Raw genomic sequence first — 24,125 nt, forward strand, 5'->3', positions numbered from 1 at the left:
AACAGAAACCAGATGTCCCTTGTTGTCCCTGTTAATGTGTAAGCCACTGTTAACACCGCAGTACAGCTTGCTGTCGCAGAAAGTTAGAAAAGCAAAAAGAGGGGCTCAACGTATTTCCTTCATTCATTTAGGCAGAGCCTTTTTGCAGTTTTCACCATCAGCGCAGCAGACGACATTGCTTTATGACTACCTAATATTAGAAGCTGCTTCATAAATTTCTGACGTATGGATTGTAAGGCCGAAACGTTGAAACAGTTTAATTTTCCTGCAGAAACAGTCCGGCATGATTCATACCCCTGGCAGATTTAGATTTATAACAATTTGGTAATAAATTCAACCAAGAAATGTGTTTCTGATTGGAATTAAGATGGGCATCTGTCTGAAGATTTTATATATATATATATATATATATTATATATATATATATATATATATATATATATATAATATATATATATATATATATATATATATATATATATATATATATTTATATATATTTATATATATATATTTATATATATTTATATATATATATATTACATTTATCAAACCTGGGATGTCAGCAATTATTCATACCCTTCTCAATAATCAATGGAACAATTTTTATTTGCACTACAGGAATCAGTCTTTCCTTATAATTGCTGCCCAGCTTGTGTCATGTTTCCACTGGTATTGTTACTGTTTATCATTTTCACAGCATGGATGAAAGCATTTAAGTCTAAAATATTGTGTCAAGTATTTAAAAAAAAAAGTGCCTGTGTCGAGGTAACGATGCAAGGACAGGTCGATTTACAGTGGTCCTCTGATCACACCGCGGCCCCCCTCAATAACAAAGTGGCTCGGGCTGTTAATTGAAAGCAATGTTTCCTTCAGCTTCAATGGGATTATCATACGCATGCCTTGGGACTGTCATGTGAAAGGCAAGATGACTGGGGAGTATTTTTACTATGGCGTGAGATTTCCAGTCCTCTATGGCAGCGACCACCTTTTAGTGAAGTAGTGTGCTGTTTGCAAAGGTGGTTCTCTGTTTTCTTCTACACTAAGTGAATCATGCTGGCCGACGTCTGTCACAAAAATACGGTTTTTATAATTTAGCTATGAGCACGAGTAGAAAGTGCAGCCGTGCGGTCAGACAGAGCAGACTGAGAGTGAGTAAAAGTTGGAAACAAATGAGTGGCAGTCAGAAATACAGGTCTTGGCATTTAAGTCCTTCTCTGAAGACAGCGGTGCACAGCAACAGACCTCCATGGTGACCAAACTGGCTTGTGGGACTAAATAACCAGAGAAAGTCTAGGTGCATTCTTTAGCTGGACAAAATTTTAACAGTGATAGTTTCTTTGTGCTAAAGGGCAGGGTAATATGTGGAAAGCAAGTGAATTTATGGGTTTCTGTTGGCAGAAATATTAGCTGCAACTGTTCGTGTTCAGGACGCAACACCAGACTCCAACTGCATTAAACACGGCTTCTTTCACAATCCAACTTGATCAAATTTAATGGATAAATACATTAAAAATGTGTGTGTGTCATTTTGCAAGTCTGTTGTCCATTATAGAATAGAATAAAAATAGAATCATCCTTTTTCCCACTTACAAAATATGGAAAGCTGTTGAATAAATAGCAGGGCTGTAAACAGCTTACAGAGTTCACTGGGAGCAATGATGATTACAAGCTCTAGGATTTTTTTTCTTCCAAATCTAAACAGGTAGTTATACAGTTAGAGAACAAAGATAAGAGGGAAAACACGGCATGACTGAGAGGCAAAAGGTGGTCCCAAATCAAGACTTTTGTTTGTGGGTCGGTAAGAGAGACCCTGGAAATGATAATGTAAAGTTGTTTATTCGTTTTAGTCTGACCAATTGGTTTTAAGAGTTTACAAAACAATGCATCAATAACTAAAGTAATAAATGGATAATCCCACAAGTTGTTTTAAAAAACAATTAGATCTTTTTTTAGTACATTCAACAATAAACCTATTGTTAGTTTCTAAGTTTCTAAATAATTTGAGGAATTTCCAGCCAAAATGCTGTTTTTTTTCTCCTTTAGTAGTTCAGGTTGTCTGCCATTTTCAGGGGATACCTGTTTGGAAGGAGACTTTTTACTAAATTACTTTGAAAGTAGAGAGAGTTAAGCAGCCTGCACTATTGGAAAATCGCTATGATGATGATGAATATGTCCCTTTTAGATTTTCACAGTGATTTTTTTTTTTTTTTTTTTTTAGAAATGCATTAGGCATGTATAAATCAAAGTTGCTTCAAGGTTTCATCTTAACCCTATTAAAACAGTCTGGGACTTAACTCAGGTTTTTTGTGCTTCCATGTGCCTGCGCTTAAAGCAAGATCCTTCATTCATCCACCTTTTTTGTCGCTCACGTCAAAATCCCTTTATTCTCCCTTTTCTAGCTCATTTTTACAAACTTGCATTACCCGGTTCCTGCTCCTGTCTCTCGCAGCCTCCCACTCTCTCTCTCTCCAAACTTCGATGTCCCCCCATTGTTCTCAGATGATATTGTATGAACTCTCATTACAGGGGTGGTAATAGGCTCCTCTGCTCAAGATCCTCTTTATTATCTGTCAACTGTGGGCTACATCTCTAAGCTGATTAGCCAGAGCTGCCTTTTCAGCGTTTCAATTGAGTCCATTTTGAGTAGTCAAGCAGATTGCCTTACATTCATTACTGACATTCTTAGAGCATTACGCGACATTAAAATACGGTAATCCAAAAAGCACATTACTGCAGCGTGGATAAGAGAGCAACAGAAGAATGACATCAGGACACATTTCAATACCGGTCTCACAGGGAGATGGCTGAAGTAGCTATTAAAAGCAATCCAAAGCTATTTGCTGCAGTAGAGAGAGATGTTCAGTTTTAACATGAATGGCCAAGCTGGCAATCACTTATGTCACACGTGTCAGGCGTGCATACATTTTCATTTAAAAAAACAGACAAGAAAATGTTTTCATTACACAGTGCCTAGCAAAACTTTTCATATAACTGAAACTTTTTTACGTTACGTTAGGTTACATTACTTTACATTAGGTTACGTTACTTTACATTAGGTTACGTTACATTAGGTTACATTACTTTACATTAGGTTACGTTACGTTATGTTACTTTACATTAGGTTACGTTACGCTACGTTACGTTAGGTTACATTACTTTACATTAGGTTACATTACTTTATATTAGGTTACGGTATTATATGTTACGCTATGTTACATTAGGTTACATTTCTTTACATTAGGTTACATTACTTTACATTAGGTTACATTACTTTATATTAGGTTACGTTATTTTATGTTACGCTACGTTACATTAGGTTACATTACTTTACATTAGGTTACGTTACTTTACGTTACGCTACGTTAGGTTACATTACATTAGGTTACGTTACTTTACGTTATGCTACGCTACATTAGCTTACATTACCTTACATTAGGTTACGTTACGTTAGGTTACATTACTTTACAATAGGTTACAATACTTTACATTAGGTTACGTTACTTTACATTAGGCTGCGTTACATTAGGTTACATTACTTTACATTAGGTTATGTTACGTTATGTTTCTTTACATTAGGTTACGTTACTTTACATTAGGTTACGTTACTTTACATTAGGTTACGGTATTTTATGTTACGCTACGTTACATTAGGTTACATTACTTTACGTTACGCTACATTAGGTTACATTACTTTACATTAGGTTACGCTACGCTACTTTAGGTTACATTACATTAGGTTACGTTACTTTACGTTACGCTACGCTACGTTAGCTTACATTACCTTACATTAGGTTAGGTTACGTTACGTTACGTTACGTTAGGTTACATTACTTTACAATAGGTTACAATACTTTACATTAGGTTACGTTACTTTACATTAGGCTACATTACATTAGGTTACATTACTTTACATTAGGTTACGTTACGTTATGTTACTTTACATTAGGTTACGTTACTTTACATTAGGTTACGGTATTTTATGTTACGCTACGTTACATTAGGTTACATTACTTTACATTAGGTTACATTACTTTACGTTATGCTACATTAGGTTACACTACTTTACATTAGGTTACGTTACGCTACGCTACTTTAGGTTACATTACACTAGGTTACGTTACTTTACGTTACGCTACGTTAGCTTACATTACCTTACATTAGGTTACGTTACTTTACGTTACGTCCACCACATAAGGTTTTTATTTGGGAGGGGATTTTCTGTCACTTCATATTACAAAGCAGAGAAGAAAACTGAGAATTGCAAGTTGAAACTCTCTCTTGTGTTTAGGTCGTAAACAATTAGCTAATTTGATTTGAGTTGAATGTTTTAATTATTTGTATCGTCACTGTCTTTGTAACTTTTTGTTGTTGTTGTTGTTTTAACAAAATGGGTCTCTCTTGTAAATGAGATCTTGGATCCCAATGAGACAACCTGCATAAATAAAAGTAAAATAAACAAAATAAAAGGAAAATTATAGCTGTGTTGACCTTTTTTTGCAAATAAAATAAACTGCTAAATACATTGTGCATTTGTAGTTAGCTTTCCTGAATCCACAGTTTGAAGAACTCTATTTCACCACCACAGCTACAGGTCCTTTAGGGGACTTTCTCTGCCAGCTTTGCAAATGGAAATAGTGAAATTATTTGCAAATTCTTTGCAATGTTGCGCAAGATCGTACTAGACGGAGACTTTCTCCCAACATCACTTCAGAAGTCTAGTTATAGATTCTAATAGTGCTAGTTGGAAAGCTGAACCCAAGGCCCGACAGAGTTGTGTGCACGTATGAGAATCATTTTCCTCCCTGTTCATATCATTTCAGGCAGGATTCCACGGGAAATGTCCTTTCTCAGACCAGAGGGCAGGAAACGCATAAAAGTGGGGGGAAAGCAGAAGTGGGACAACACTCAACATGAGAAGCAGGAAGACTAGGTTATGACTTCTAGCACTAATAATGACGTAATTCATAGTGTGAGTAGCTATATTGCATATATGAGTGGCAGCTTGTGAATTTCTTTTGTCACTAGCATTAGAGCCAAAGTATGATTATTTGGAAGTATTATTTGTGTACGCTTAGAGCTAAGCGAATGCTCCCGTGGCTCCGTCACTGTGCTTTAACATTTACTCAATCTTTTTCTTCCCCACACACACAGACACATAGCCACTAATCCATTCAGTCATTGTTAATCCACACGTTATGCAGGTGCAGAGTTCTGCTACACACTGCTGACAATCAAGTCACTTGTGGCGACGTCTCACCTGTCTGCATTTTGCTTGTCACCGCTGTTGTTCCTGTCATTGCACCCAGTTTATTTGAAGAATAATCCTTGTACCAGGCACTGAATATAGCACACTAAATCTGGAGATCATCAGTGTCACACAAAAGCCTTTGCCTGCATGAGTGCCGAGTAAAATGTCATGTTTTCAGTTGTAAAAAAAAAAAAAAATTGACAAACGGTTCCGCTTTACTTGTAGCGACTGTCTGGGAAATAGACTGGCGAGAAGGCGTGTAGTCCTCGACGCGGGGTTTGCTTCACCACTTATGATCCATTTGCCAAAGAGCAGCTGAATCAGACCAGGTGCAATGCATGGACATTCTTCTAGAGGTTCATTTCCTCCCTCCTCTCACTTATAATCTTTTATAAATGTGGAAAACATACATTTTCTGAATAAAAAAGGCTAATTGCTAATGGTTGCAAAAGTGCTCAAAGACACTTCAGACCTACAGACCTTCACAAGACAATGCAAGCTGAAACTATGAAGGCACTGTTCAAATAAAAAAAAAAATCCAAAATTAAACTAATTTTAAAAAGAAATAAAAAAATGTCGCATATTGCTTTTAACAACATTGAACATCATGTTTACTCTTGTAAAACTTTCTCCCGTAGAGAAAAACGTTAAGAGAGAGATAAAACGAGCGGAGGTAGACCTAGACTACATTGGTATTTTTTAATCTACCTAGGGTCTTAAGTTGAGTACTGCCCTTTATGTAATGCATTGCACAAGCAGTAGGTCAGTATTATATTGTACAGGGTCAGACGGCATTGCTCTTTTGAAGCACTGTGTGTGAGGATCAATCTGGGTTGCAGTTTAGAGGGTTGTGGATCTTCTGTGTGTTGTGGTTTTGTTGGCACTCTATCACCCGACTGTGGGCGGGAGGTCATACAGGTGTGAAGTGGGGGGGGGGGAGAAGTGTCCCCTCAGAGTCTTGTGTACTGCTGAGGCAGCAGACATCGCACAACTGCTTCACGGTGGTGGGTGGACAGACAATTATCTTGTGCACGATTTGATGCTGTGTGCTTCAGTGCAGCTAAAGTACCAACCAGCGGTGCAGTACAATGGCGCCCTGAGTTGACGAGCTGAAAAAGCTGACGAGCAGCTCTCTGCGTAGCTTGTTGTCAGTAAAAGCTACAAGAAAGTCTAGTTTCTGACTCCTTAAACTTTATCAGTCCGGGTGAAGGAAGCAAAAAAAAAAAAAACGGGCCCCTTAACCTGATGATTTGAACCCCCTAACAGTCGTTCTCCAATCGCATGGAGAAGACCTTGCTAGTTTTATAAATTGAGTTTCTTTTAAAACTGCTGTGACATAAGGACCATCTTTTTCTCTGGCACCTGATGAGATGGTCCTAGCTAAAAGCGTTGTGTTAACCAGCGCAGACATATGGTCAGCAAGACTATACCCCATGGCCCTCTTTTGCTCAGCTACGGCAGATATCAAGTCCAGTTTATGGTTGATAATCAAACACCACAAATTGCCTCAATAAATTCAATGATGCTGTATTGTGATGCATCATAATAATGATGCATCAGACAGACTAAGATGCACCCTAGCTGGTGTTACCTGCTTGTACTCTGCAAAGGATTTAGATACAGCGGGGGGAAATTGTGGCGTAGTCCTGCTGGAGTAAACTGGAAAAAAAAAACTTTTTCAAATCCAAAGAGGGTGCATTTTTCTGCTATTTTATGTTCAAACTACTGGGTGTGGCCTCTGATCATAGAAAACTGGATTAGAAGTGGATTTCCACTGAGTGAGGGATTGTCTTGCGTCACACACACAGCTTTATAGAAACACAAATAAATAAATAAATAAATAAATTAGGTAGCACTGCAGAGACATCTAGAGATTTAGATTGATGAAAACAAAACGCTAAAGGGAAACATGAGGAAGGGATCATGGACAAGAGGATGGGGAAAATAACTAGAGAGAAAAGAAAATTAAAAACCCATGGGAGAGAAGAAGCAGTGAGATTAGGATTGACAGGACTGGGAACACAGCAGGGACCGAAAGGGTAAACGGTTTAGGACGGGAAGCCCCACAAAAAGAATAAAAAATAAAAAAAATCCTCAAAAACACAGAAGGACTTTCAGAAACCAATTCATCCGGAAACGAAACTGTCGAGAGAGCGAAAGATGAAGAGATGCTGAGAAGTAAAACCTGGTGAAGGGGGCAGCAGATGGAGGGGATTATTCAGGACTAAATCTACAACGGGGAAGGCCACAGACGTGAAGCGCTGCAGACTCCAGCTGCCAGAAATAGACCTAAAAGAAGTGCAGGCCCACCAGCACCACCATGATCACACGCTGCCTGGACAGCAAAGCACACTACAGCCAAATCTGTCACCAAGAACAACAGGAGAAACCTCAACCATGCCCCATGATACCCATGTGTTTAATAAAAAAAAATCACTTAGGGGGATTAATCTGTTGAACCACTATTTTCATGTGCTTGTATTCACACACAGCAGGGAGCTGCTATGAAACTACAGACCATCGTATTCTGAAGAAATCTATCTAAAGAGCACCTGAGGAAGTTAATTTTCAGCCTATATGTGGGAGTTGTTCAGACTTTTGATGCAACCCTGCTGCACGTCCTGCTCCCTGTGATTGGCAAAAAAAAAAAAAGCCTGAAGAGCCAACTATCTACATAGGTAGGTAGGTAGGTATTGTGAAAACAATGACGCTGTCCACAAATCCCCTCAATAACTCCAGTTTCGGGCGAATGCATGATAATTATTCAGTTCCCTCTGCTGTGAACGGAGAGGGAGAACAAAGCAGAAATGGGGATTTGCATGCAAAGCTCAGAGTCAGTTCACCCCATAGCCAATGTGTGCCCCCTTTATGCACCCAGCTCCTATCACACACCCCTAACCCACTTCCATGTTGCACCTGTAAATGAAGCAGCTTGTCAAAACCCTTTAAACCATTGCTTATCTGTTCATTTGTCTTAATGTGGAAGTAGAGGGAATACAGCCTTAAAATGTTAACTTGAATAACAGGTTTGTTTTGAATAATTTTACATTAACTGACTGAACAAATAGAAAGAGTATGATGCAGATCAAAACAAAATAACTCTGATAGAAAACCTTTAATGGAGTCATATCATCTCTTTTCCCTATACCTGGCTGAAATTAGATAATAGAAAATCCCATTCCACAATCGATTGTCCAGGTGTTCCTATCCCACTTGACTTTGATTTGATTTGGCTACGGGGAGAAATGACAGGCAGACAAATTAAAGTTTAGAATGGTTTTTGCTTTACCTTTTCCTGTTTGCAGATCAAACCGGGAACCTGCCAATAAAAAAAAACACACAGAATATGATCAAATTATTGTTGTTCACAATATATTTACTCGCATTAAATAAAATTTTGTCCTCAATGTCCGACATTAAATCAGTCCAAAATGCTCCAGACTTGAGTCAGTTAGGATTACCAGAATTATTTCTGTGTGCTAATTGAGAAGTTTATGGATAATTTCTAATTTTTTCAAATTCAGACGTTTAGGTACACAAAGATTACTTTCTCTTTAAACATTTGTCGGGAAAGGAGAGATAGTGATGTTGTCACCTCTGACAGGTTCATTCACATTATCTGGGTTAAAGTATTCCCACCTTTGAATGTAGCTTAAAGCTTAAAACTAGGGATACAAAATATATTGGTATTAAAATCGGTATTGCCCAGTGTTCGTCATTTTTTAACATATCGTATCTATCTGCTAAGTAAAACTGGGTCGGTATATATATATATATATATATATATATATATATATATATATATATATATATTAGGGCTGGGCATCGATTAAAATATTTAATCGCGATTAATCGCCCTGATTAATCGCGATTAATCGCGATTAATCGCATTGTATTTACAAACTCCAAGAATGAATTCAAAAGTAGTGTAAAGAGCACTTTTATTTTAATGTTCTGCTGCCATATGAACAAAAGTGTTGTAACATTTGTAGCACTTATTTTATACTGGATATTTTCAACCCATCTATTGAATTTAGTGCACTAGTTGATCTTTTCTTCATAAGAGAACAGCAGCACTGCAGCCAAAATATGGCCTTTTTTGACCTGCTGTATATTAGCCAGTCCCTAAGCTTGATGTATCATGAAACTGTTGACCTTTTGGGTTTTGTGGTTTTTATTTTATTATTACAATTAAATAATAATAATAATAATAATAATAATAATAATAATAATAATAATAATAATAATAATAATAATAATAACAATAATAATGTTATGTTCAGTGTTTTTTCGCTAATCCACCTCTTATATATTTCAATCCTTATGTAATTTTGTCTGTGTTGTGTGCACCTGCCTGTTGCTTTAATCCTATAAATTTCCCCGTCGTGGGATAAAAAAAGGATTAGCTAATGTTATCTTATCTTAAATTTACTTTTTAATATATGTGGGTCTGTCGGGGCAATGAGAGAAGTTTCGTCTCCTCTCTCCGTTTCTGGGGCTCGACGTTTTCATGTTTTTTCACGTGCTTAGATAAATTTGTTGTGTTTCCACTGAAATGAACCGGCTTTTTACAAAACATACAGCTTGATTTCATTTACGGTATTAAAATAAAGCCAAACGGTGCAACTTTCCCTGTTCATGTTTTTCCGCTGCTGCGTTCTCTCTCAGCTGTTTGTTTGTCAAGTTTGTGTGAGAGCTGAGTGAGCGGGCCAGGCTGAGCCTGCGTGCTGATTGGCTGGCGCCGCTGAGCCATGTACGAGAGGGGAGGGGTAGCGGGAGAGTGCTGCCGTGACAGCGCACTGCAGTCAGCGCGCGTGCTGACTGACACTAACTGGAAGCATGTGAGCAACATGCGTTAATGCGCGATAAAATAAATATCGCCGTTAATAGGGTAATGAATTAACGCGAAATTAACGCGTTAACTTGCCCAGCCCTAATATATATATATATATATATATATATATATATATATATATATATATATATATATATATATATAAATTAGTTACCATCTCTGAATGACTTAAGGTGCCACATTCTTCTGTTCAGTTAAAATATTTTCATGAATAAAATCATGGGAATATCCAGTTATTGTAGCATGCAGGAAGGAGACAGCCTCTGTGTCCCCTAAACAAAATGTGTTCTAGTGCAAAACGTGCACGTAATCCACAGGACAAAAGTAAAAGAACTGCATAAGATTGCATCTTAAGATGGTAAGATGGTAGTTATTACTTTGAAATCAACTTAAAAATCCAGATAACAGTTTGCAAATACACTAAGCAACACCAACGCAACTATGAAGTAGGGTGGTGGCACCATGACTGAGGCACTTCCTGAATTAGATGGCAGCAAAAGAAAAACATTATGAGATATACTGAAGCAATATCTTAATTCATGAGCGGGAAAGGTAAGCCTTGAGCACAGATGGCTCTTCTAAATGGACAATGACACTAAGCATACCACCAAATTAGTTACAAAGTGATTTAGGAACAATACATGTCTTGGAGTGGGCATAGAGAATTGCACAGAGCTGGAAAGATGTGTGTGAGCAAGTCGTCCAACATAAATTACTCAGTCATGTCAATTGTGTCCGGAGGAATGGGCCAGAACTATTGGAAGAAGGTTGTGGAATAATACTCAAAACATTTGACCCAAGTCACACAGTTTAAAAGAAGATTATACCAATAATGAGGGCATGTACGGAAATGTCTTAATTCAAAATAAATTAAAATAGATTCTCCAAAAAAATAAAACTAAACAAAATTGAAAATACAAATCTGTCGCTTATGATTCTGGCCTTTAGCAAATAAAAAATACTTTTGATAATCCTGAGAGAGCTCACAAGAGAAGTCTTTTAATTAATCAAAGATAGTTAGTGAGGAAAAATAAGGTTATATGTGTTTTATAAAGCTCTTGTAAAGTGTCTAGCTTTATTTGCATATAGAATTAAGCGTACTACAGTCCCAGTAAAAGAACATTTTCAAGTCACTTCTCATCTGTAGCTAATCTCAATACCTATTCTACCTATTGAGTCACAATACTAGAAACTTGCAATCCGTTCTTCCCGCAGTAAGAGTGAGTATGTTCTATTCTTAGTGTAATACATTGACTTATTACATCAGTGATAATGAGAGTGTGTTTTGTGCATATGCGTGTTATTGACTAATTATCTGCCCTGAAAGAGGATGGTTAATTAAACTCTCCCCTAGCAGGAGGCACAAAGTAATTATTGTGCATGGTTGCATGTAAACCAAAAAGAAAAGTCATTAACAACATGTGCTAAACACATATGCGTCACGTGTTCCCCATCGTGGCACGCATTCGAACCTACCGCCCAAGCCGATTACCTGACACCCACCACCGCTGACGGTCGAAGGTAAAAGCTCCAACCAAACTTTGCATCCCCCGCCTATTCAGACGCTCCTCCGTCATCGTGAGCGGCACGTGTGCCCGGATGAACATTTCCCTTTTGTTCCATGTCTGCCAGGCAAAATAAAAACAGATGGCAGCTGAATGCGACTGCACTGACTCGCATGTGACAGGCCGCCAATATCAACTTTATTGCTTTCGTCAGGCAGTTGGCAGCGATCGGCCTGTCTCGTTTCTCTTCAAAGCTGAATGCACACGCGGGGAAGCGGCGTGCAACGCATCTGAGTTCCGACTGAAAGAGTTTTAGAAAGTGACCGAGGGCCCGGCGCGCGAGGGGCACAGTGGCTACAAGGATACAGTGCATGGTATCAGGATCAGAGATTAATACTCTCTTGAAATGAAAGCATTTTAATGGTAAGGTTCCATCTTCACTTCGAAGTGTATTAAATATGTATATATGAATGTGAAAGAATTTGGTACCAGAAGGTCCTCCCAACACCAAGCTGTGCCTTCCAGCAGCTCCAGCAAAGCTATGTTTTTTTTTTCTTCCCAACGCGAGACTTTCAGCTTACTTTGGCCTCAGTGACTCTTTTTTTTTTCCAGTTTAATGTTGTGCTGGTACAAGCTGGCTTGTTTCTTTTGAATGACTCAGCTGTCTTCAAGCTGGGGTTTATTTACATGCACAAAGAGAAACCTGCTCTGTCTGCTGATTGGTTAGTGGTTCTCCTCAGTAGGAAGGTCCAATCCTGAATTTATCAGCAACATTTTCATAGGTGGCAGTGACCTTAAACCAAAGCCCTTTGCTAGTTATAACCAGTGATAAAAGTATTTCACTGGCATGAACAGGCATCGCCACATGGCACATTTACTCCCAATGTACATGTTTAGAGTATCTAAATGGAGTGCCAAAAAAAAGAACAAGTATTTTAGTGCTTAAAACTTTAAAGACACATTCCTTCTTGTGCAAAGCACTGCTTTATTGCCCAGCACTGTGACTCCATTCACAGTTCTTTGAAAAGAGGAGGGGGGAAAAAAACCTTTGAATCTCTCAGGCTGAAGAGAGACTGACCACCCAGGCAACGGGAGGCCTGGAAAACAACAGCAGCTTATGTGGCATACTAAAAAGAGCTTTCTTCCTGAAACTTGCTCACATGTTCCCTCGCTCCCATGGTGTTATTGTGCTTTTTTTTTCCCCCAGTGTCCTGTCTAGCAATGTGGCAATAAGAATTGATGTCTTAATGCCAAATAGAGCTCGACAGATTTTACTTTCACAACTGGAGCAATCAGCTTTCGCCATAGTGCTCCGCTTTATTGTGATTCCTGCAGGGAGTATTTCAAATTATGTGGACACTACAACAGGGAAAGTAGGAGAGTGAAGGAAGAACAAGAAGAGAAAAAAAAGAAAGAGAAGAGGTGAAAGAAAGGTGTCATTGTGCTTGATCAACAAGCAGACCCTCCCAAGCTGAATCCCGTAGATTGTCGGAAGACGAGACACCAGACCCAACGATCCAGGTGACCTGAAGGCAGCTGCAAAAGCAAGCTGGTCCTCAATCACACCTCAGCAGTGCAACAGACTGATTGCCTCCATGCGATGCCGCACCGATGCCAGTATTCGTTCAAAAGGAGCCCCAACCAAGCACTGAATATACAGAAAAGAACATGCTTTTCAGAAGCCTGACATTGGGCGCTAAATATAACAGGGCAATTTGGAAAGAAATGCAGTGAAAAGGCTGCAGAGGACTTGAGAGAGAGAGGTGGACGTTCACCTTTCATCAAGACAACAACCCTAATCCAACAGCTTGAGCTACAATGGAACGGTTTAGATTGAAGAATAAGATAAGATAAGCTTTATTGATCTCACAATGGAGAAATTCACTTGTTCCATCGGCTCAATAGTCAAAAGTCAGAAGAAGGTGCCAAAGTAGGTAAGTAGAATCAGTTAGATAGTCACATATCTGAATGGCCCAGTCACACACACTACAATTCCATAAAAAAAAAGCAAGACGTGAATATTTCTTTTCACAGACGTTCTCAATCCAATCTGATTGCGTTTGAGCTATTTTCTAGAGTAAAACGGGCAATAAGTTCTAGCTCTAGATGTCCAGAGACGTCCCCCCCCCACCCCCACCCCAGGAGCGACAGTGTTATATTGCAGAAAAAGGTGGTAAAGTATTTACTAAAGGGTGTTTAACATAAATGCCAATTTTTTATTTTATACATATAAAGTCCGATACAACACATTAAAGTTTCCAGTTGCAATGTCACAAATTGTAAAAAAAAGGTTCAAGGAGTATGAATGCTTTTGCCAGGTTTGGCTGAAAGAAGATAAAAAAATAATAACATTTCCATATATGCAGTTCTGCAATTGCTCAGAGGAGAACTCTATTTGCACTCTCTGCATGTGTGACAAGAAAAAGCGAAAGAAAAAAAAAAGGAGTGAAAGAGAAACAAGCACAGTGTTAATCTCTGCTTTCTGCTTGGGCTGGTGTTGCAGACTGAGGTGTGAGGCTTACACTTTGCCGGGCTGATCCTTCTCAGCTGCCGCCGCTCACAGGACCGTCACAGACGAGTCTTCATGCTACCTGCCACATGAGGTGAAATTGTCCCGCACACGCGCAAAGGCACAAACACCCCATCGGTTGTTAAGCAGCTGGTCAGCACCCTTGTTAAGAGAGAGCACAGGCTCACAGTCTCTGTGCATGTGAAGTTGTTTTTACTGCTTACACTGGTCACATGATACAATTATGGCTGCTTGGAATTATTCAAATTTTGTGTAGCAGCATGTGTATACACAAGCATAGGGCTTGCTTTGATATGGTTCAGAAAGTGTCTCATATTCTCGTATGCAATGTGACAGTCACCGCTGAACAGAAATGCACACAAAACAAAAAGAAAATGAACTAAACGACTGGATGATGCGAGCAACCGACTTTACCGTGTTTCTTCTCTGTCACAAGGTCATTAATGTCACTTAAACAGTATGATTAGTGACTGCTTGAGTCCACTCGGAACAGGCTGGGTTTCATTTCAACAGCTCGGCTCCTTTTTTCCTGAGAATTTCCGACCATTACAAGTTCAACAATTGACAATGGCTGCCAAGCACCTTCAAAAGAATGTCAGTTTCCATGGAGAACATGCTACCGCCAGCTGCGGCCCTCACAACTCCCTGATGGAGGGTAAAAAGTGCATATATGAAATGGCCACAAAAACACAAGGGTTTCTGCCGGTATCTTTTATGAGCATTTACTATGAATACATTTATGATTATTCATCTCAGCATCCTTTGTGCTTAAATGTTTCCCTCAACGATCATTTGCTCATCTCCAGCAGTCATTGGGCAAAAGGTGGGGTACACCGTGGACTGGTTGCCAGTCCATCCCAGATCAACACAGACACATACAGGACAACTATGCACAAAAATCATACCTAATGGCCATTAAGGGAAACCAATTTACTCAATAACTTAATGGTCAGAATATACTGAGTTCATTTCTTTCTTTTCTTTCTTTTTTTGCTTTAACAGAGTGCAGGTTTTCGGGGAAGAAAAAACTGTTTCAATTAATTTGTAATTAGTGTATATTTCAGTGCTGCCTTGAGAAGTCCATACACTGTGCTTTTTGTGCCTGTCTAAAGCCTTTTTCAGACCATCGTTCCTTAAACAACAAGTGACCACTGAACGTTTTGTCATTTAAGTCAATCCGCCAAGATCATGTGCGGTGCATGCTTTCAGATCATGCAACAGGAACTGCAGAACCAAAGAGGCGTGGCCTAGAACTTGCAGAATTTAAGCATTGCGGACAAGATGTGTGTGTGTGTGTGTTGAGTTTCCTCTTTATGTGGCTGAGGTCTGTATCATGGTCCTCACGCAGGCTGTCCAAACGCACTCTCCGCATGTTAATGCAAGAAACAATGTGTTCCAAATCTGTGCAACAGCCAGACAGTTTAATTTTTTACCTAATAGTGCATAGGTTACCCGTACACAATTAAAAAAGCCTGGTGTGCCTTCCTCATGGCGGTCACTAGGCTTGGTTACACTTTGCTGTGTGATGGTATCCCCCTTCTTCAACCAGCATTTGTCACAATTCAGCCAATCTGGTTGTGACGGTCACTCTGACAACACAGAGACGGCATACCCAAACAGCTTCCCAAATAATTCAATGGGGTTGTGCTTATGACACCATGCAAACCATTCCATCCTCTCTCTTCCCAAATTCTGGAGTCAGTCTGTCATTAATCCTGCTCGATGTGGGTAAACACTGACATCTTTGAGGGTAGAGCTCTAAGTATCAAATGCCTCTTTTCCATTGCCATTTTCAGACCCGCTACGACTTTACGTGCTTGCTCCAGCTCTTCTCTACTGTACTCCTGTTGCTTTTCCTCAGAACCGGTAAGGCCTGAAGGTGGCAAATGCCTCCCGGGGGAAACTTTAGCCCAATCTCCAGCCGTGTTGTGTGCCCTGCTGCTATGAAGCATTACTGTCTGATCTGCTCCAAAAAAATACAAATGTTCCTAAAGCGGGTGGAGCCAAGTAAACCCCCGGTCAACCAAAGCCCAGGGGAAAGGTGTACAAAAGCAACATAAGAGCAACATAAAACGTTCAGTGAAGTTCCCGTCCAAGGGAAAACCTCCATAAGCTAACGTGCTAGCTGTTATTAGCCTGACGCACAACGTACCCCTCCTTAGAGCTGCATCCCGCAATGCACCTCATACTTACACAAAAGTCTCACATATGGCTGCTGTCAATCTTAATGTGATGACTTTCACATCTGAGGCATAATGACTAGCACCTATTTCAGCAGGCAAAGTCACATGTTGAAACAGCAGCTTGCCAAGGCTTCATAAGACAGTTTCCTTTAGTGTGAAATATTGTGCCCCATATTAAAATATGGGGCACAATATCATGTTACACCCATACTATTAACACCAGAGAAAGGAAACCTGGAAATACATGTGCCCGTTTTATTTCATTAGTAGGCTGAGTTCTCTGACAGTTGCAGATAATTTATAGTGTCCTGCACCACTGGCGCTTTTGATTAAAGTCAGTGTACTTTGCCCTACAATTGATGTCTTGTTATTTTCCTCTCTGATCAGTCATCTGAGCAAAAACGTATCTTAGTTTTGTTGTTTCAAGTAAATGAGTGCATGTATTTTTCTCCAATTTACATGAATATGGTTTGGGTGGGTTTTTTTTATACACTTTTGAAAGGGCAGAAAGGCCATTGGGACTACCAGGAGTTTTCCCTGGTGTGCTTCAAGGAAATTAGGCTGATAAATTAAGCAGTTTTAAAATAGTGGGGGGGAGGGAGGAGGAGGAATTATAGTTCAAAACTGATTAGTGCGTGCCTTAAGCAAGTGGCCCATTTTATGTAGTTATTGGTCCAGATGTTAGCAGGGTAGAGGTTTGCATTTTTAATTTAATTGGCTATGCTGTACAAAATAGTTTCACATATCGCTGCCTCAGAGCCAGGGTATGTTTGCCCATGTGGGTTTGTCCCAGCTTTCCTGTGTGGCTGTCAATCACCCTGGCACACACTTCAAAACGGGGCGCAGATGATTAAACAGTCAAGGATAAAACCACATGACCACATGCACAGATGGAGCCGCAAGTTTTCAGAAGTAAACAAATTCTAAGCAATTATTTCACAATCATTTCACAGTGCCTTAAAAACGAGCAACTTTTGAGCTTATTCTTAATTCTGATAGAACTGCAGTGAAGGTAATTTTAACAGAAGTAACAGGCCATAAAGATGTGGGAATTACGTATCAAACACCCAGCACTGACCACAATGAGAAACCCTGGCTGAAATAACTTGATTTGAAATGTTATTTATACTTAATTTGGTTGCGTTTTGCTTGGTTGCTAGTCCATGCAGCAGCTTTGTATGCCTTTTGCTCTATAATTTAATTATCTATGCCGCACAGTCCTTTGTCTAAATAGAACAATGTCTAGTGATACATTTCTAGGTTTTTATCCCGCTTTGACAAAAAAGTTGTGTAAAGACTATGATTTCATATAATTCCAGGGTCCACTTAAAGTCACCTTGGCATTTCCAAAATCAGAATCCTCCCATGTTGCCAGTGTGAAGACCCTGAAATCAAAAGATTTTTTACATAGGTAGCAACATTTGGATAAAGTTTTTTTGGCTGTTTTTTTTTTTCTTCCTTTTTGTCAGCATTTGGCCAAGAGTAACCACTGTACACCAAAAAAGTACATCTGTTAGAAGTTCGGTCCAGTACAGTCCATTTTAATGGTATGCACTTTAACAAATAATTTTAAACGATGAATTTATGTTTTTTTTATATCTGAACATATCAACATGAGGATAACATTTTTTGGTGATGGATACATATCCATGGATTCCAGAGGATTTGGTGTCTGCCTTAATGCTTTGTTTTTAGGAATTTTTATGTACAGTTCTACTCTGTTCCTATATATATATATATATATATATATATATATATATATATATATATATATAGCTAGAGACAGAGACTGTCAGACAGACAGACAGAGAGAGAGAGACAGCTGATTGATTGATTCATGACAGCTATCGTCCCGATAAATCCTCATGAACCTAGCAAGGCTAGCTCAATAACTTTAGATTTGCTTTATTTTTTTACATTATTGGATATCATCAAGACACCCCAAACCAGATCTTTGTTTCATTGAGTATATGGTGCTTCTAATAAATAAGAAATAATTGCTTGAAACTGAGCAACTTTACATTTTATATTGCCATAATAGCAATTTAAAATCATCACTCACTGTCAACAAATACATAAAGTATCTTTGATTAACAGCAGCTATTCTATAAAAATACTTAATGAGATCAGTGTTGTGTAACAATATCGAAAACTTTAACTATTTTTCCTTCTAACCAACATTATCTATTCTTAAAAAAATGATAAGAAGAGAGATGTATTGCATCTCCATAATGTTGTGTTTGTACTGTGCCTGAACAGAAAAACATAGTGTGTTTTGATTGCTAATTTTCCACCTAATTTCCATAGCTACTCCCAGCTCTGCATTTGTCTGCAGCATAATAATGATATGAAATTTGCTTTGCTTTCGGTGCTCTCTGGAAAAGTAAGCCAACAACAGCACAAAATTACTCTGGGGCACCTTTAGCGTTGCATCCATTTCTGACGACATACCCACTGTTGTTGAGCACTGAAAACAAGACATAAAAGGTGGCTAGATAATATTGCTAGCTTGTATGCAAAGCCTTATGCTTAATTTGATTAAAACTGAACTGTACACTAGTGTAAAAGTTAATAACAAAAAAAGCATTTGATTAAAAGGCATTTCCTGTACAGCTATCTGGCTTTTCCTGGCCGTTAACTATTTTCTATAAGGCCTGAGCTGCCACTTTCAACTTGCCTCTTTTTCCTAAGAACTATGATGATGCATAAAAGAGAAAATATGTCCAACATCAATCTTGTTGGACAATCTTGTTTTATATATATATATATATATATATATATATATATATATATATATACACATTCATTCCTTTATACATTTTGTAGATCTAGGTAAACACTTCTATAGGAGGCATATGAATGCTAGAAATTCTTCATTCTTCATTTTACAAATAGGAAAACATGTGATTTTTCAGCATTTGACTGCCAATCACTAATTACAGCCGACATAAGTGAAAATTGTCAGATTTATTGTCAGGTCTCTAATTTTGCCCAAATATTTTAGGAAAGACATGCTAAATCAAAGATATTTTGTTTATTGCAGGAGTGCAGCCCAACTTCATTGGTGATGTGAAACAGGTAAAAACAGAACTGCTCAGCGGACGCTGAATAAATTCCCCTTCCAGCAAAGAAGAGGCATGTGTCTCTCAGAGGTAAACCTGCGCTTCTCTCTACTGCTTCTCTGTATAGCCAGGAGAAGATCACTGAGCAGCAAGCAGAAATGTTGGAGACAACATTCAGCAACAAAGCCCCACAGGAGGTGGATTGTTCTTTTAATTTTTCAAACCGCTTCATCAAAAAAAAAAAAAAAACATTTAAAAAAAAATTATTCCTGGCGTCCGTTCACACATAATTTCATGACCCACCGTGTTCACACCTGATTCTTCCCCTCCTGGGTCTTAATCAGGTTTTTCTTTTATTATGGAACAAAAGCTTCATTAGTTTGCCTCTTTGATTGTGTAGGTGTGAATGCCTCTGAGTGAGCGTGTGTGCCCACTCATGTGAACGCTTCCTTAGCATCAAATAAACATGCCTTTTGTCCTTGAGAGTGCCTGAGACTAAATTAAATACTGTATAGGAAGACTCCCATGTTCTTCCTCAGCGCGCTTTGTTTAATGGGAATACAGGTTGTTATAATACAGGCTGCAGTAGATGAGGTGTTACAGACGTTTTCCTTTATGGACCCTGATTTGTTTGTTTTACTTTACTGCTCACTAGCCTCCTGGGCCCTAACCTACATTACAGCACAATAACTATTCATCATTGATGATCAGACCTTTATTTAGTACTCATATAAAATGCAGCTGCAAAAAAATTAAGTTTCTCTTTACAAAACAATGATATTTAAGTTTCTTATCTTTCTAGGTTGTTTATTCTGGCTCTGTGATTTTTTTTTTCCTTTACAGTAATTAGATTTTATTTGTTGAGATATGGTCTTTTAGAAAGAAAAAAAAGTGATGAACCAGTCTGAGATTTTGAAGCTGATTTTTCAATATCTGATTTTGTACTGTTTTGACTTGCTAATACTAGTTTTAGCCAATTCATATTTCTTTGTTCCTTCTAAATAAAAAAGCTTTTGCTTTGTGGATAAATTGGAAATTTTAACTGCCTTATAGATGTGCACTGTAAAATTAACTAAATATTTCCTTAAAACAGTCAAAATCATCATATCTAAATGTATATTGTTCATTATTAGTCATACTGAGCACTCAAAGCGCCTTACACTACAGCAACATTCACCCAATCACTCTCACTAAAGCGCACACATTTATACACCAATACGCAGATCGGTAGGCAACTTAGGGGTACATGCCTTGCCCGTGAGCACTTCGACAGTTGGAATTGGAACCAGCAACCACTCTATCCACTGAGCCACAGTTATCACTCTCATGAAATAGAGGTATCTGTAAATAAAATCCAACTAAAAACGCCTGCATTATATCTCCTTTACCATTTGATACTCACAGACGTCAACATCACAATATAGATTTTTGCCCATGATCCATTCAAAATAGATAACCATGATGAACAATTTAGAATAAAATAAAAAAACTGGTCTGCTCTACTGTTTTGTGCAGGATTGTCAAATAATTAGTTAATCGTAATTAGGGAAGCGCCAATATATTGCAGATAACTAGTATTTACCAATGTTATTTTTTCGCTTCTCTGCTTCACTTGTACACCCCACCATCCAGCGCTGTAACACTATCACTGTCACAACTAAGGCTGGACGATATAGAAAAAAGTACATCAATAAAACAAAAATATTGATCAATATCAATAATTATCAAAAGACTCTAAACATCTATTTTAAGACCAGCCTTGACCATTGTATGATGTTATTTAACGTCCTGTTTGTAGATAAAGAACACACAAACACTGAATTTAATCTTTATTCAACCACTTTTTTACCAAAACTGCAAGTTTTTTTAAAAAGAAACAAGAACACGTGCTCGCTGAACTCTTTGAAGGGGGCGGAGCTTCGTGACGGAGCGTTCCTGGGTCTGCGTTTGTGATTGGTTGGGAGGATGCAGTGACTGTAGTATTATCGTGCATGACAGGCTAGAATGCAAACGTAAGGAAGACTTTTGTTCTATTGATTTTTTTTATAGACCCTCATTTTCTTTTTATAGACCCTCTCGCGCTACACGTCTATCAATCGATATATAGTTATTGAATTATCATCCAGCCCTAGTCACAACCAAACAAAAACCCCAGGGCCAACCCCTCCCAAAACACATTAAGAAACAGTAGCAAAAGAGATAGACATTGGTAATTGATAGCAGCCCAATATTGCAGATCAAACCGATACACATGTGTTCAAAAGGGGCATCAACATCAGCCGATACCTATGTTAATGCCACTCTTTCATGTATGCCTGATTATAAATATACAAGAGCCTGGAACTGGCCAGTAAGGAGCAAAACTCTCAATATTTTCAGGCTGAATGTCCATATTCAATATTTATTTCGATATGGTTTTCCTTTTCATAAAGCAATTTTTTTTAACAAACCGCTGTAGATAAATATGAGAAACAGCTGGAAAATAACCTACTGGAATACATAAAAGTGTGATTATAATGCAACATAGACCATCTCGATATACACAATATAGTCTCATCTTATACATCTCAATATTTTAAAAAATTTAAAATACAATTCCCAGCCCTACAAGAGCCTCAAGATGCCTTTTGGTTTTTGGTAAGAAAGTATCTATATTAGAAGCACCAGCAATATCACACACTCTATTATTACACAGCTATGCTATGTTTGTTGAGGTTTTATTTTTTCAGTCACAAAATACATAATTCCATAACAAATACACAAAAGCAATCAAAAAAGTGAACTTAAAAAAGGGCAGAAGCAAAAGCTTATATCCCCAACTCCAAAATGTGCAGCACTTTGCAAAATGTCTTTAATAATAAAGAAAAGAAAATACTAAGAGAAAAAGAAAGTTTTTAAAAAAAAAAAAAGAAAACCTCATGTTCGACCTTCATTTAAAATAAATATTCACTAGGTCATATAACTGGCTAATATAGATTCTAACATTTTCTTTTTTAATACAAATATTGAATTACACATTTTTGTATCTATGCTATAACTGTGCTCCAAGATCAGACAACCATTTCTGTTTTAACACCATTTTAGCTTTTGGCACAATTAACTTACAATCATCTCTCAGGTTTTGTCTTTTTTTTTTTTTTTGCAGTACAAAATACCTATTGAAAACTCATATTTTTCATGGCAGAGGTAAACTCCTCAGTCATGTCCATTACTGCATAAGTTGTTGTTTGATTTTCTCTAAAACTATTTTGTTGGTCACATAGGTTACTTTTTTTTTGACAAAAAAATTGGAACATAGGTATAACTTTTGCTGTTTTCATGTGATTTGGGAAGATTCTATATGGGAAAGACTTATTACATGCCAGAGGCTTAGCAATGAGATCAACAACCTGTCTATAATATTTAGATCAGTTGATCTTTTGTCTGGAAATGCTCTAACCATCTCCATTATATCCATTTCAATAACCACGTCTACAAACATGGAGTTCATATTTACGTTTAAGTTGTTTTCAAAGTTATTTTTATCTTAACTTGGAATATTATTTTTAAGACATCTATTTGTTAAAATTGTATTTATTACCTTCCAAGTCTCTTTTGTTATTTTTACAGTCCTTAAAAACTTGATTATGATAGTTTTTCATTTGTCTTCATAAAATAGAGCTTAATTTATTCTTGTAAACCTTATCATTTCTTTGATTTTCACTAGTTCTGTTTTTTTTTTAATACTTCAGATAAAGTCTACTCTTCTTATGACAAGCATTTTGCAAGCCTTTTGTCATCCATGGCTTCTCTCTACTGACATGTTTTTCAGTAACTATTTTTACTGGACAGTGTTTGTTGTAGAGTTTCAGCCATTTGTACAAAAATAAATCATAGTCCTCGTTTGGATCTTCCACGTACCCTCCATCCCAGTCACAATTTAATAGCTCAAATTTGAATATCTCAGTTCTTTCACGTGTCCTGAGCCTCACTGGTTTGTATGTAGACTTTTGAAAATCTCTGACCTTCTTCGTAGTTGAGTACAAAAATGGGGAAATGGTCATTAATGTCGTATAGCAGTAAGCCACTTCATGATTTTTTTTATGAATGATAGTAAAAATATTTTATGGGAGAGTAGCACTTTCTTGAGTTATTCTACTTGGTTTATCAACTACAGGTCTTAGTCCTTAGGTAAGCATTTTGTTTATAAAACCATTTGTTAATTTATGTGTCCTCCACATTAGTACACGAATAGACACAACCATGACATGGAGCTATTTAACAAAAAGGTTAAACAGTCCTTATCCGGCAAAACTAGACTCTTTGAAAGGATTGAAAAGAGCAAGTTTGCTGTGATTGCTTCAGTTTCTTGTAATCTACTGAACGTTCAACCCCTGTTTAAAAGAAGCAGCCTGAAGGAACAACACAGATTTTAAAAATTCAAAACCATGCATTAAGACACTAATATTGAAAATAGCTGAGTTTCTTTTCATACACCTTCCACACCGAAGGCTGTTGTTGACATAGTCATCTGTCTAGTTCTAAAGTTCTTAAAAGGCTGATTGGCAGATTTGCCATAGAAGAAAAGCTTTCATAATTTCCTCAATGCTTATGATACAAATGGCCTCAATTTCACCTCCAGCCTCACGCCCAGATCAGAAAACAATGTTTTAAACCATAAGAGGCGGTGTGTTCAAATGGCTCGTTTTGAAAAATAACGAGCCATCTCAAAATCCAAAGACCATGCAAATCTAACATCT

At 37.9% G+C, this 24,125-nt stretch overlaps 1 protein-coding gene across 3 annotated transcripts in view; it reads right to left on the bottom strand.

The window, feature by feature from the left end:
- The window catches only part of igsf11 (immunoglobulin superfamily member 11), a 147,509-nt gene that overhangs the window by 90,891 nt on the left and 32,493 nt on the right, over positions 1–24,125 (bottom strand). For 2 of the 3 annotated variants that reach the window (XM_036128723.1, XM_012880262.3), the window contains exon 2: positions 8,541–8,570. The exons of the other annotated variant lie outside the window; for it this stretch is intronic. In XM_036128723.1, the coding sequence (XP_035984616.1) occupies positions 8,541–8,570 (30 nt within the window). The remainder of the gene's footprint in view (positions 1–8,540; positions 8,571–24,125) is intronic. 3 annotated transcript variants of the gene reach the window in all.

Source organism: Fundulus heteroclitus, unplaced genomic scaffold (assembly GCF_011125445.2).
Source record: "Fundulus heteroclitus isolate FHET01 unplaced genomic scaffold, MU-UCD_Fhet_4.1 scaffold_113, whole genome shotgun sequence".
NCBI lineage: Eukaryota > Metazoa > Chordata > Actinopteri > Cyprinodontiformes > Fundulidae > Fundulus > Fundulus heteroclitus.